The 14,174-nt window shown below is 41.1% G+C and overlaps 2 protein-coding genes across 13 annotated transcripts in view; one reads left to right on the top strand and one right to left on the bottom strand.

Moving 5' to 3' along the window:
• The window catches only part of HORMAD2 (HORMA domain containing 2), a 97,951-nt gene extending 84,853 nt beyond the window's left edge, over positions 1 to 13,098 (bottom strand). For 3 of the 6 annotated variants that reach the window (XR_004442367.1, XM_033233194.1, XM_033233190.1), the window contains exons 1-2: positions 13,005 to 13,098; positions 2,293 to 2,380 (exon numbers count right to left, since the gene is read on the bottom strand). Coding sequence is in view for 5 of the 6 variants with exons in the window: in XM_033233194.1 (XP_033089085.1) it covers positions 2,293 to 2,343 (51 nt within the window). In the remaining variant the exon portion in view is untranslated. Of the gene's footprint in view, positions 1 to 2,292; positions 2,381 to 3,737; positions 3,776 to 12,240; positions 12,947 to 13,004 lie in introns of those variants that run through there. The other 3 variants (XM_033233191.1, XM_033233195.1, XM_033233192.1) reach the window with 3 other exon arrangements.
• Positions 13,021 to 14,174, top strand: part of LOC117096171 — a 70,197-nt gene continuing 69,043 nt past the window's right edge. For all 7 annotated transcript variants that reach the window (XR_004442370.1, XR_004442369.1, XR_004442368.1 and 4 more), the window contains exon 1: positions 13,021 to 13,366. Coding sequence is in view for 2 of the 7 variants with exons in the window: in XM_033233196.1 (XP_033089087.1) it covers positions 13,133 to 13,366 (234 nt within the window). In the remaining 5 variants the exon portion in view is untranslated. The remainder of the gene's footprint in view (positions 13,367 to 14,174) is intronic.

The raw sequence follows: 14,174 nt of genomic DNA, 5'->3' as shown, positions 1-14,174 counted from the left end.
ATAGGTATACATCCAACACATATGCTTATATGTTCACTATAGGACATGTATTAGAGTATTCAGAAAAGCACTATTTGTAATAGACCCGCACTGGAAACCACCCAAATGCTCATCAACAGTAAAATGAATAAAACTGTGGTATATGCCCCCGATGGAATACTATATAGCAATGAGAATGAATGATCTATAACTATATTGAGTAATACAGATGACTCTCACTCATAATGCTGAGCAAAAGAAACCAGATACAAATGAGTATTAGTGTATGATTTCATTTATATAAAGTACAAAAGAAGGTGAAACTAATTTATGCTGTTAGATGTCAAGATGGTGGTTTCTCTTGGTGGGGAGAGGTAATAATAACTAGAAGACAGCATGAGAGGGAGTGCTGGTAGTGTTCTGTTTTCTGATCTGGCTTCTGGCTTACAACAATGTGTTAAGTTTGTAAAAATTCATTTAGTTGTACACTTATACATTATATGAATATATTCAGTAAAAATGTTAAGTGTTTGCTGGTCATATAAGTTTGGAAAATGTTGTCTTATGCAGTTCTTTCGGCCAGGCATGCTCTTTTTCCCATTTCCAAAGTATGAAAAATCTTAATCCAAATATGCATTTAATCTTATTACATTATAGGTACTGTTTTAGGTTCTGAGATGTAGTAGTGAGCAAAACATGTAACAATCCTCTCCCTCATGTGGCTTACATTCTGTATCACTCTTAATTCATACTATAAGGATAATACTTATTACCAGTTAATATAATATTTGAAGGCAGAGTGCAGATAAATTCTGACTTTTCCCAACATAGCCAGGGGGCATGGCTAACTCCACATGTCCCTAGGCTTTACCTAGACTCTAAGACTCTAATGGCTCCAAAGCAGGTAAGCTGAACAATTTTTAAAAATCAAAGAAGCAGTTTGTGACATTAAAGCATTTAGCAAACCTAATATCTGACGCAGACCAAATGTCTAAATTTTGAATATGTTTTTATTTTACCAATAATCTATTTTCCAAAGATTATTAAAGTCATGTAAACTAAAAGGCACTAAAGTTTTAATTCTTCTGACAAAATATTTGATTTAAGTGCTTATTTTTCTTTAAGCCAATTAATTAGCACTCTTTTTTTGTAAACACCATACACACAACACATATAAATACACAGACAGAAGAAGATCCAGTAGTTGTAAGATTTTTCATTTGCTAGTTTTTAAGTTTCTTAACTGGATTACTGGCTTCAAGGTGGAGCCCTTGGAAGAATAGGCTCAGGAAAGCATGTAGTTTCTAGGGCCTAATAAACAGGCACAGCTGGAAGGTATAAACAGATTCCCAAAATTAAGGGTCTCGTTTTTATACTGGATCCTGGATCCCCAGAAAAAGAGAGAAATGGCATAGGAAAAGACAGTACAACGCTTTTACCATGCATTTCACTGCAAGGCAGCCCAAAGTCAGTCAGCCAATTTTATAATCAGCCCATCTTATTTCTTATTCTGAGCCAAGGCGTATGCTAGGTTTTCCTCAGGGAATTCTCTCTTCTCTATGTGAATTATCTTCATCATTCAAGGTCTGTCCACCTTCAGCCTTACCTCTTTCATGAGGAATATATAGACCATTCCAGTCCACATGAAATTTCTAAATTCCTACAATTTGCATTGTCTTACTCTTTTTCACATATATATAAATCATATATTGCTTTGTATATTGTCTTAACTCCTAACCAGATTATAAACTTTTGGGAGATGAAGATCATATTTTTGTATTTTATCAGTGAATAACATAGTATTATGAATATTATATTACATAATATTGAGGCTCAATGAATAAAGAAATGATGCATTAATGAATGTCATGGGACAAACCAAACTACATGCCTGGCCCTGGGATGTTCCCCTAGACTTCTAGCATCCAAGTTTCTCTCAGTGCTCTCCCTTTCTGTTCTTATAATTACACCATGGTGTGCAACACAAGTTTCCTAACGTTTTAGGAAGTATCTCACCAAGAACCATTCTCTTTAAACACCTTTTTGTTTCTGATTTCTTTTACTCTAGAAGATCTAAATATATTGTATAAACATGAAACAAGCACCCAGTAAGTAACTTTGTAGAAATTTATTTTAATTTTCTGGTCCTTGGTCTATTAGGCAGTTAAAATGTACACATACTCTCCCAGAATATTATGTGCTAATTAACTGATAAAACTGCTGCTTACAAACACACATACAAAAGATTAAAATTATAATTCTGAACTAACTCACTAAATGGTCATTGATTTTCTTTTATTTCTTAACAAATACCTTAGATGCCTTGTGTATTGTGATGGAGCGAGAAAGCTGAGCAGTGGCCATTGTAGAAATGTATCAGGATTATTCCAACAAGTCCAATCTATTAAAAAAGTAATTAATTCATTAGAGACCTTGCCAAATATGCTTCCTCTCTTACTCTACCCAAAAATGAAATTGAAAAAGTCTAAAAGCAAACAAAAAATTAAAATCAAGGACAGTTAAGTATAAACTGTTTCCCAGATTGTTCAGTTTAGAGAGAAATTTACCAAGCTACATTTTGAAGAAGCAAAGGAAGAATGGATGCTAAGATAATTCTATCAGGCCCTATCTAAACTATAAAATGAATTTGAGTTGAAAAAAGTACTTATTGTTAATTTTCCAAAGGAGAACTATATAATTAAAATTTGATCACACTCATTGGGAAATAAGTTTAATAAACATTTTAATCTATAATTTTGGCATAAGGTCTCTGGATGAATTTTTCCATCCACTCAATGAAAATTATAAGATTATTTATTTGTTCACAAATATATTTGGAGGAGAAAATACATTGTAAATCACCTAGAGACTCAATATATATTATTAATCCTTGTCATTCCCTCAGAGTGTAACAATGCTCTCTATATAGCAAAGGCTCAAAAACATTTCCTGAATTAACTTCGGTTGTAATTTATTTGCAACTTCAACTCAAAAGTTAATGTTGGCCGGGCGCGGTGGCTCAAGCCTGTAATCCCAGCACTTTGGGAGGCCGAGACGGGTGGATCACGAGGTCAGGAGATCGAGACCATCCTGGCTAACACGGTGAAACCCCGTCTCTACTAAAAACACAAAAAAAACTAGCCGGGCGAGGTGGCGGGCGCCTGTAGTCCCAGCTACTCGGGAGGCTGAGGCAGGAGAATGGCGTAAACCCGGGAGGCGGAGCTTGCAGTGAGCTGAGATCCGGCCACTGCACTCCAGCTTGGGCGACAGAGCGAGACTCCGCCTCAAAAAAAAAAAAAAAAAAAAAAAGTTAATGTTTATACTTCATACCCATTAAAACAGTTATTCATCCAACTAGCTGAAAAAGAAATCAGGAGAGAAATCTCATTTACAATACCTACCAAAAAATTAGGAATACATTTAAGAAAGTGAAAGATTGCTACAATGAAACTACAAAATGCTGATGAAAGAAATCAAACAGAATACAGAAAGAAAGAAAGAAAGAAGGAAAGAAAAAGAAAGAAAGAAAGAAAGAGAGAGAGAGAGAGAGGGAGGGAGGGAGGGAGGGGAGTAGAGGGGAGGGGAGGGAGGAAGGAAGGAAGAAAATATGGTGTATATATACACAATTGAATATTATTCAGGCATTTTAAAAAGCATGAAAATCTGTCATTCACAGCAACAGAGATTAACCTAGATGACATAATGTTAAGTGAAGTAAGTCAGGTACAGCAAGATAAATACCATGTGTTCTCACTCACCTAGGAGCTAAAACAGATGAGCTCTTAGAAGTAGTTATTAGAGGCTAGGAAGGGCAGCAGGGAGGAGGTTGGATAGGGAGAAGTTAGTTAATGGATATAAAATTACAGCTAGAAAGGAGAAGACATTCTTTTTTTTTTTTTTGAGACAGAGTCTCGCTCTGTCGCCCAGGCTGGAGTGCAGTGGCTGGATCTCAGCTCACTGCAAGCTCCACCTCCCGGGTTTACGCCATTCTCCTGCCTCAGCCTCCCGAGTAGCTGGGACTACAGGCGCCCACCACCTTGCCCGGCTAGTTTTTTTTTTGTTGTTTTTTTTTTTGTATTTTTAGTAGAGATGGGGTTTCACCGTGTTAGCCAGGATGGTCTCGATCTCCTGACCTTGTGATCCGCCCGCCTCGGCCTCCCAAAGTGCTGGGATTACAGGCATGAGCCGCCGTGCCCGGCCAAGAAGACATTCTTTTGTTCTGTAGCACTGTAGAGTGATCACAGTTAACAATGATTTATTATATATTTAAAATAGCTCAACATAAAGAATTATAAGTGTTTGAACTGATGGATATGCTTTGACTTGACCATCACATAGTATACACATGTATCAAAATATCACTCTGTACCCCATAAATATGTACAATTACCGTGTGTCAATTTAAAATTTTATAAATGATTATTCAAAAATGGAAAGTAGTAAGTTGCAAAGGATGTGGAGAAATTAAAACCTTATGCATTGCTGGTGGGAATGAAAATGGTGCAGCCATTGTGGAAAACAGCATGGCATTCCTCAAAGAGTGAAACAGAATTACCATATTATCCAGCATTTCCATCTCTAGGTATATATTCAAAAGAATTGAAACCAGGGACTCAAACAGATACTTGTACACCAATGCTCATAGCCACATAATTCACATTAGCCAAAAGATGGAAACAATTCAAATGTCTATTAAAAGATGAATGAATAAACAAAATGTGGTATTTACAATGGAATATCACTCAATTGTTTTGTTTGCTTGTTTGTTTGCTTTGTTTTGTTTTTAAGACGGGGTCTCCTTCTGTCACCCAGGGTAGAGTGCAATAGTGGATCTCAGCTCACTGCAACCTCCGGCTCCCAGGCCTCAACCTCTTGAGTAGCTAGGACCACAAGCACTTGCCACCACACCTGGCTAATTTTTGTAGAGATGGAGTTTTGTCATGTTGCCCAGGCTGGTCTTGAATTCCTAGACTCAGGCAATCCACCCACCTCATCCTCCCAGTGTGCTGGGATTACAGGCATGACCCACCACACCTGACCTCTATTCAATCTTAAAAAGGAATGAAGTTCTGATACATGCTACAATGTGAATAAATCTTGAAAACATTATGCTAAGTGAAAAGCCAGACATAAAAGGACAAATATTATATGATCTCACTTATATGAGGTACCTAGAGTAGGCAAATTCATAGAGACAGAAAGTAGAATAGAGGTTACCAGGTGATGGTGGGGTAGAAGGAGTTTAATAGGTATAGAGTTTCTGTTCAGGATGATGAAAAGGTTTTAGAAATGGATAGTGACAATGGTTGCACAACATTGTATATGTGCTTAGTGTCACTGAGTTGTACACTTAGAAAAGCTGAGGTGTTGAGTTTTATATTACAGTTTACCACAATAAAAAAGGTAATATTTAAAATACATCTAGTTTTCACCCTTATTGTTTTGTTAATACAAAAAAGAAGCAGCCGGGTATGGTGGCTCATGCCTGATGCCTGTAATCCCAGAATAGTGGGAGGCCAAGGCAGGTGGATCACGAGGTCAGGAGATCGAGACCATCCTGGCCAACATGGTGAAACCCCGTCTCTACTAAAAACACAAAAATTATCCAGGCATGGTGGTGGGCGCCTGTGGTCCCAGCTACTCAGGAGGCTGAGGCAGGAGAATGTCACGAACCTGGGAGGTGCAGCTTGCAGTGAGCCAAGATCGTGCCACTGCACTCCAGCCTGGGTGACAGAGCAAGAGTCTGTCTCGAAAAAAAAAAAAAAAAAAGCAAATTTTCCCTTTTCTTTACAAAGGCTTAATTTAATTTCAATTGGGGCTTCTTTTCAAGGTTTTATGAAGTTCTGACCAAAATACTTGTAAAATAACTTCTTTCAAGATATTCCATTCTGAATCACCAAGGATAGCCTGTGACCAGTTTTTGTGTATCCATTAATGCAAGACTCGAAGATTTTCCCAAGACGGCAGAATTATTTGCAAACACTGCCACAAGGTGATGATAGAGATTATAAGTAGGTGGTAATATTTAATTTCTCTCAAACTACTTCTTCAGAGGGGCACTAGGGGACACTCTTTTACAATATTTTATATACGAGACTGAAAACCACCTAACAGTCCTTTAATCCTTAAAGATTCCAAGCTATCTTTTCTTGATTTCAGAGTATAACCTCCATATCTGACTCAACACATCAGTTGTCCCCTTAAATTTCAAAAAATAAAATGGGAAACAAAGTACCTCTAACAGTTTAAGATCTAGTCCCAGCCCATTAAACTATGACACACTACCCACTACTGGGGTACTTATTAGTCTTAGAGACAATAAATAACAGAAATCATGATTTTAAAATAGTTTTCTATATTAGTGGGGTTTTTTAACTTTCTCTGTGATCATAGCCATTCTGATGTCATTTCTAGGGAATCAAGCTCTGAAAATAGCATCAGCCAATTAGAACACAATGCATTACTACATCCATATTTTTGCAATGTATGGATGGCCTAGATTAAATTAATATTACCATTGAAAACTCTGAGGTATTCAGGACACTTGCTTTTGAGAAAGGATTCAATCTAGTTAATATTAGCATTTGGTAAATTCCTTAGGAATTAACATTTATAAAAGTAAAATTTAATTTTATACATATATACCTATTTATATTTTTATATATATTATACATATATACATATATTTATATGTAGAGAGAGAGAGAGAGAGAAATAACCAGCAGTATAATCTAGTAGAAAGAGCCTTTAGAGTTAAGGAACCTAAGTTCAAATTCTGACTCAGCTACCTAGCAGCTGGCATGGCCAGACACAGTGGGAGATGACTGGATCATCTGGGCAGTTTCTCATGAATGGTTTAGCACTATATCCTCAGTGCAGTTCTTGCAATAGTAAGTGAGTGAGTTATTGCAAGATCTGGTTGTTTAAAGGTGTGTAGAACCTTTTCGTTTTTCCCCTCTCTCTCTCCGGCTTTAGCCATGTAAGATGTGCCTGCTTCTCCTTTGTCTTCTGCCATAATTGTAAGTTTCCTGAGGGCTCCCCAAAAGTCAGGCAGATGCTTCCATGCTTTCTGTACAGCCAGTGGAACTGTGAGCCAGTGTATCCCCAGCCCAGGTCTCTCTCAGAAGTTGCTGATTTGTTCCTCTAACTGATTATAAGACTGTTCCACCTTGATGTTCTCAACACATCCAAATGTGAATTATTTTCCCCAAAAACTTACTTCTGTTCCCTCGCTCAGTGAATGACATCACCACATATCTAGTTGCTCAAGCACAAAATCTGTGACTCAACCTTAATCCCTTCCTTGTTCCTATGTTCAATCACCTTAATATTTCTCAAATGTAGGCCGGGCGCAGTGGCTCATGCCTGTAATCCCAGCACTTTGGGAGGCCGAGGCGGGCGGATCACCTGAGGTTGGGAGTTCAAGACCAGCCTGACAAACATGGAGAAACCCCATCTCTACTAAAAATACAAAATTAGCCGGGCATGGTGGCACATGCCTGTAATCCCAGCTACTTGGGAGGCTGAGGCAGGAGAATCGCTTGAACCAGTAGGCGGAGGTTGCAGTGAGCCAAGATCATGCCATTGCACTATAGCCTGGGCAACAAGAGTGAAACCCTGTCACTCAAAAAATAATATATATATATATATACACATACACACACACACACACACACACATATATATCTGAAATGTGTCCAACTCCTGACTTTAGCCATGTTGTTGTCATCTCTACTTTATATCAACCAGTCAGTCTCATCTTTTGCCTGTATTGCTGCAACCACCAATTTCCTCTCACTGGTATTCTCCTTCTCCAGTCTGTTCTGTATATTGCAGCCAGAGTTTTTAAATTACAAATTCTACTACACATTTTCCCAGACTGAAATACTTAAATGGCTCCCCACTACTCTCAGGATAAAATCTAAAACTCTTACCATGGCTTTAAGATTTGACTCATGCCTCCCTAGCCTCAGCTCTAACTATTTTCTCTTATACTTTTATGCACCAGCCATTCTTACTTTCTTTAATTACCCCAAAGGACTACATTCCTTCCAGCTCTCAGGATTTTGTAATATTCCCTCTGCCTGAAACATCCTCCTCCATTCCCAGTTCCTACTCATCTCCTAGATATGGTGTATTAGTCCATTCTTGCATCGCTATAAAGAACTACCTAGGACTGGGTAATTTATAAAGAAAAGGGGTTTAATTGACTTGCAGTTATGCAGGCTATACAGGAGGCATAGCTGAGGAGGCCTCAGCAAACTTACAATCATCGCAGAAGGGGAAGGAGAAGGAGGCATGTTTTACATGGCCAGAGGAGGAACAGAGGGAAAGGGGAGGTACTACACACTTTTAAACAACCAGATCTCATGAGAACTCATGATTACGAGAACAGCAAGTGGGAAATCTGCCCCCATGATCCAGTCAACTCCCTCCAGGGCCCTCCTCCAACACTGGGGATTACAATTTGATATGAGATTTGGGTGGAGACACAAATCCAAACCATATCATATGGCTTAGTAAAATTTCCTTAAGGAATGACTTCCTAATTCCCACTACCACTACTATGAAGTCTGGATTGTGTGCCCTTCGCAATATATATTATACCATAGTTGTCTTTAAGTATCCCCTGACCTACTGTGAGCTAACATGAGAGCAAAATTGTGTCTAGCTATTGTGTCTGTCTAGCTCATTCTTTATATTTTAAAGCTTTATTTATTTATTTATTGAAAAGGACTCTCACTGTGTCACCCAGGTGAAGTGCAGTGGTATAATCTCAGCTCACTGCAACCTCTGCTTCCTGGGTTCAAGCCCTTCTCCTGCCTCAGCCTCCTGAGTAGCTGGGGTTACAGGTATATGCCACCATGTCCAGCTAATTTTTGTATTTTTAGTAGAGATGGGGTTTCGCCATGTTGGCCAGGCTGGTCTGGAACTCCTGACCTCAAGCGATCCACCCCCTTTGGCCTCCCAAAGTGCTGGGATTACAAGCATGAGCCACTGCATCTAGCCTTTAAAGTTTTTTTAATAGGTATAATTCAGTGGATTTTAGTATATTCACAAAATTGTGCAACCATCTGTTTAATATAGTATAAATCATCAATTTAGTATATTCACAAAATAGTGCAAACACGACCTAATTCCAGAACATTTTCATCACCCCTAAAAGAAATCCCATGCCCATTAGCAGTCACTCCTATTCTCTCCTTTCCCCAGCCGCTGGAAACCACTAACCTTTCATCTTTATGAAATTGCCTATTCTGAACATTACATAGAAATGAAACCATACAATATGTGACCTTTTGTGTCTTGTTTAGCTCATTCTTGAACTCTCAGCATTATCACAGTACTAGAATTAAGTAGGTATTCAATAAATATTTGCTGAGGCTGGACACAGTGGCTCACACCTGTAATCCCAGCATTTTGGGAGGCCAAGTGGGGTGGATCACTTGAGGTCAGGAGTTCAAGACCAGCCTGGTCAACATGGTGAAATCCTGTCTCTACTTAAAAAATAAATAAATAAAATAAGTAAAACATTAAAAAAAATTAAAAACCTAACTTAACTAAATATTTGCTGAATCAACAGAGAAGAACTATAGGAACAAGGAATAATCAAGTCTAGAAAAACACCACAAAATTTTAAAGGTAGAAGAAACTTTAAACATCATTGCCATGGTTTGAATGTGTATCCCAAAGTTCATATTTTGGAAACTTAATCCTCAATGTAAGTGTTGGGAGTTGAGACCTTTAAGAGGTGATTAGGTGCCTTCATGAATGGATTAATATTGTTACTCCAGGAGTAGGTTCATTATCAAGAAAATAGGTTTGTTATAAAAGCAAGTTTGGGCCGGGCGCGGTGGCTCAAGCCTGTAATCCCAGCACTTCGGGAGGCTGAGACGGGCGGATCATGAGGTCAGGAGATCGAGACCATCCTGGCTAACCCGGTGAAACCCCGTCTCTACTAAAAAATACAAAAAACTAGCCGGGCGAGGTGGCAGGCGCCTGTAGTCCCAGCTACTCCGGAGGCTGAGGCAGGAGAATGGTGTAAACCCGGGAGGCGGAGCTTGCAGTGAGCTGAGATCCGGCCACTGCACTCCAGCCTAGGCGACAGAGCGAGACTCCGGCTCAAAAAAAAAAAAAAAAAAAAGAAATGTCATTCTCTTATATATTTGTCTGCAAATTAGATCCACACATATTTGAAACTTCACAGCACATCAATACCATTCCCTCTTTTGTTTTTGAGACAAGGTCTTACTCTGTTTACCCAGGCAGGAATGAAGTGGTGCAATCTTGGCTCACTGCAACCTCAACCTCCTGGGTTCAAGCGATCCTCCCACCTCAGCCTCCTAAGTAGCTGGTACTAGAGGCAATGCGCCACCACACTCAGCAAATTTTCTTTATTTTTGGTAGAGACGAGGTCTCACTATGTTGCCCAGGCTGGTTTTGAACTTCTGGGCTCAAGCAATACTCCTTGGTTAGCCTCCCAAAGTGTTGGGATTATAAGGATTATAAGTGTGAGCCACTGCAACTGACCCTCACTCTTATATTTGATATGTCTACTTTGTGACAAGGATTATGGTCTTCTTGAGAAAGAGGCAATATTTCTGTGCTCTTTTGGGTAAAGATTCACTCTAGGCTTACCTCTTGACCTATATCTCAATTGCCCTATTTTATTTTTGTTGTTGTTGTTTATTCATTTTCTTTTCTTTTCTTTTGAGACAGAGTAAAGTGCAGTGGCATGATCTGTCACCTAGGCTGGAGTACAGTGGCATAATCACAGCTCATTGCAACCTCAAACTTCTGGGTTCAAGTGATCCTCCTACCTCAGCCTCCCAAGTAGCAGAGACTATAGGCATGCACCACCACGCCCTGCTAATTTTTTGCAGTTTTTTATTTTTGTAGAGTTGGGCGGGGGAGGGGGGGTTCTCACTATGTTGCCCAGACTGGCCTCGAACTCTTGGCCTCTCAAAGTTTTGGGATTATATATGTGAGACACCATACCACGCCTTCAATTGCCCTATTTTATATGGTGGCACAATTACTTCCTATTTTACCCCTACTATGTGTGAGTCCAAGATTCACATAAAGATTAGCCAGCTGCTGTTTAGTTTACTAAGGCCTAAACCACTTTTTTAACCATTCCAAGTGAAGCAAAAACCAAAGTTTTATTACATTTTCCCAAATATAATTATAGCTGATTTATGAAGGCTCTCTACCCATCTTTCTCAATCTTCCAAAACTATTTTTTACAAAAAAAATCCCTTTTCTATCAGATGAACAATATCCAATAGCTGGATTCTGAAATACAACTACATGACCTTCCTTACACATGCATGATATTAAGAATGACTTTACTCAAAAGAAGTGTATGTTAACATAAATGGGTTCAATAGATTCATAAAGCTGGAAGGGAGCACAGACATCTTCCAACCCCTTCGATTTAAAGAAGATCCAATTCTGTGGAGGAAGAATCTTTTTTTCAACAAATGGTGCTGAAACAAAAGGACATCCAGGGGGTGGGGGGAAGAAGAGAGAATGAAAAGAAGCTTAACCTGAATCTCACACTGTATACAAATATTAATGCAAAATGGATGGATTTAAACCTAAACATAAAGCCATAAAGAAAAGGGGCTGGGCGCAGGGGCTCACACCTGCAATCCCAGCACTTTGGGAGGCAGAGCGGGCGGATCACAAGGTCAAGAGATCGAGACCACCCTGAACAACATGGTGAAACCCTGTCTCTACTAAAAATACAAAAAAAAAAAATTTAGCTGGCCGTGGTGGCACATGCCTATAATCCCAGCTAGGAGGGAGGCTGAAGCAGGGGAATCGCTTGAACCCGGGAGGTGGAGGTTGCAGTGAGCTGAGATTGTGTCACTGCACTCCAGCCTGGCGACAGAGCAGGACTCCGTCTCAAAAAAAAAAAGAGAAAAGAAAAGAAAAGAAAAAAGAAAAGGAAAGTGAGGCTATGCAAGGGAACTTGGTTTGCCAAAGTTCGCCCAGTTACTTAGACCTTCTGACAGAGCTTGTTTCAATAAATTATTCACCATTTTAACAAATTCCATTTGGCCCTGGTAATTCCCCTACTTGTGCTCATTCAGAGTAAATGGTTTCCACTGTATTAATTGAGTATTTGTTCATGCTTTTGACTTTTTAATATATTTTTCATGCTATTTCAATTATTCATTCATTCAACATCTTACGAGGTGACTACAATGTGCCAGGCAACGTGCAGGATTACAAGATGTAATATACTTTTCCTACCTCAACAGATTGATGGTCCAATGGAGGAGCAATTAGATGATGATCCTGCTGAGATTAAAAACCCCTTTCGGGGCCAGAACCACCCCTCATTTCTACCAACTGAGTACGCGATGTCCTGTCCAGTGCTCTGCGCACTCGGACACATTTCGGCGATTGGCTAATCCTGAGGTTCAAGACACTCTCTCCCTCTGAACTGTTTAGGGAACTAAAGTCCACAGGGATTAATTGGCAAATCCTCACTAAAACGAAAGGGGAGCTGAGGTCAAGCGGGGCGGGGTGGCTCGTCCCCACCTCTCTCACCTCTTGGCCTGTACCAGGCATCGATCCTGGCAGAAAACCTCAATGGCTGAGGAGAATCTGATCCAGGTAAGATAAACCCCAAAAGCTCCACCACACACGGCCCCTCCAATGCCGGGCACAGACGTCGTCTGCCCTACCAGCCTCGTCATGGCTCATTATGGCTGCTGCTTGCTCAGCAAGTTTGATTTCATGTCCAGAAAAATCTGAATTTCAAAGCTACCTGGGTGCTCTCTCTCCAGTTCTAGGGGAAATCGCCTCCCTTTTGTCTTCCTCCTCAGCCCCCTGCCCTCCCGATTCTCTTCACAGCACTGTAGGCCCTCACGAAAAATGATATTTTCAAATCCAACTTAAAGCCTTAAGTAACAAGAAAAGAAAAATATATATATTTGTTTGACATAAAGACAGAACTAACAACGTCCGAGTGCCCTCTCTGGGCGGAGACCTCGCGTCTCAACAACCCTCACCTCAGCTCGTCGACGCCTCCCTCCCACCGAGAGTCAACGATCTTTTCCGGCCCAAACCCGCTCCTCGGCTCATGAATAGTCAACGAGGCCTTTCTGGGCGGGACCAGAAACTTCCTCATGAATAATTCATGACCCGTCCACGGCGGCCAGGTCGATCGGCCTCGCTAGACTTCATGAATATGCAAAGCAGGGGCGAGCGGCAGTTAGCCAGGCCCTGGCCCGTCCGGCCCCTCAGCAGCCGCCTCCCAGCCGGGGGCCGCACACTGACCCGATGCGGCCTTGGGTCGGGCGCCGCCCGCCTAGGCCACCTGTACAATGACAGCCTGCACCGGGGCTTCCTGAGGAGGCGCCCGCCCGCCGAGGTTAGGACCCGAGGGACCGTGGGGCTCGGGCGGGCCAGGACGCCACGCCGGCGGGTCCCAGAGAGGCCTGAGGCGGGCGCGGGGCGGCGTAGGGGAAGGGAGCGAAAGCCTGGGGGGCCCAGGGACCCAAGTTAGAAGAAGGCCCGAGGGGTGCGGCACGGTGGCTTCACCTGGGATCCCAGCACTTTGGGAGGCCGAGGCGGGCGGATCACTTGAGGTCAGGAGTTCGAGACCAGCCTAGCCAACATGGTGAAACCCCGTCTCTATAAAAAATACAAAAATTACCTGGGCATGGTGGCGCGCAACTGTAGTCCCAGCTACTTGGGAGGCTGAGGCAGGAGAATCGCTTGAGCCCGGGAGCCTGAGGTTGCAGTGAGCCAAAATCCCCCCATTGCACTCCAGCCTGGGCAACAGAGCAAGACTCTGTCTCAAAAAATTTTTTACAAGTACAAAAATTAGTTGGGTCATCTTGACACACGCCTGTAGTCCCAGCTATTTGGGAGGCTGAGATAGGAGGATCACTTGAACCCAGAAGTTTGAGGTTGCAGTGAGCCAAGATCGTGCCATTGCACTCCAGCCTGGGCCACAGAGGGAGACGCTGTCTCAAAAATGAAAAAAAAAAAAAAAAAAGAAAAGAAAAGAAAAAGAAGAAAAAGACATAAGGCCAGAAGGACAGAGCTTTCCAATACTTGAGGGCATCTGCAACCTCTTCATCCCTACGCTGGACCTGGCTTTATATTCCTTTTAACATTAATTTATAATTATGCAAATAAAACATGAATATGTTCTCCTTTGTGCCCTACCCCTA

Source organism: Trachypithecus francoisi, unplaced genomic scaffold (genome assembly GCF_009764315.1).
Source record: "Trachypithecus francoisi isolate TF-2019V2 unplaced genomic scaffold, Tfra_2.0 Lachesis_group14, whole genome shotgun sequence".
Lineage (NCBI taxonomy): Eukaryota > Metazoa > Chordata > Mammalia > Primates > Cercopithecidae > Trachypithecus > Trachypithecus francoisi.
The sequence above is the reverse complement of the archived record's forward strand: the minus strand, read 5'-3'. Positions and strand labels throughout refer to the sequence as shown.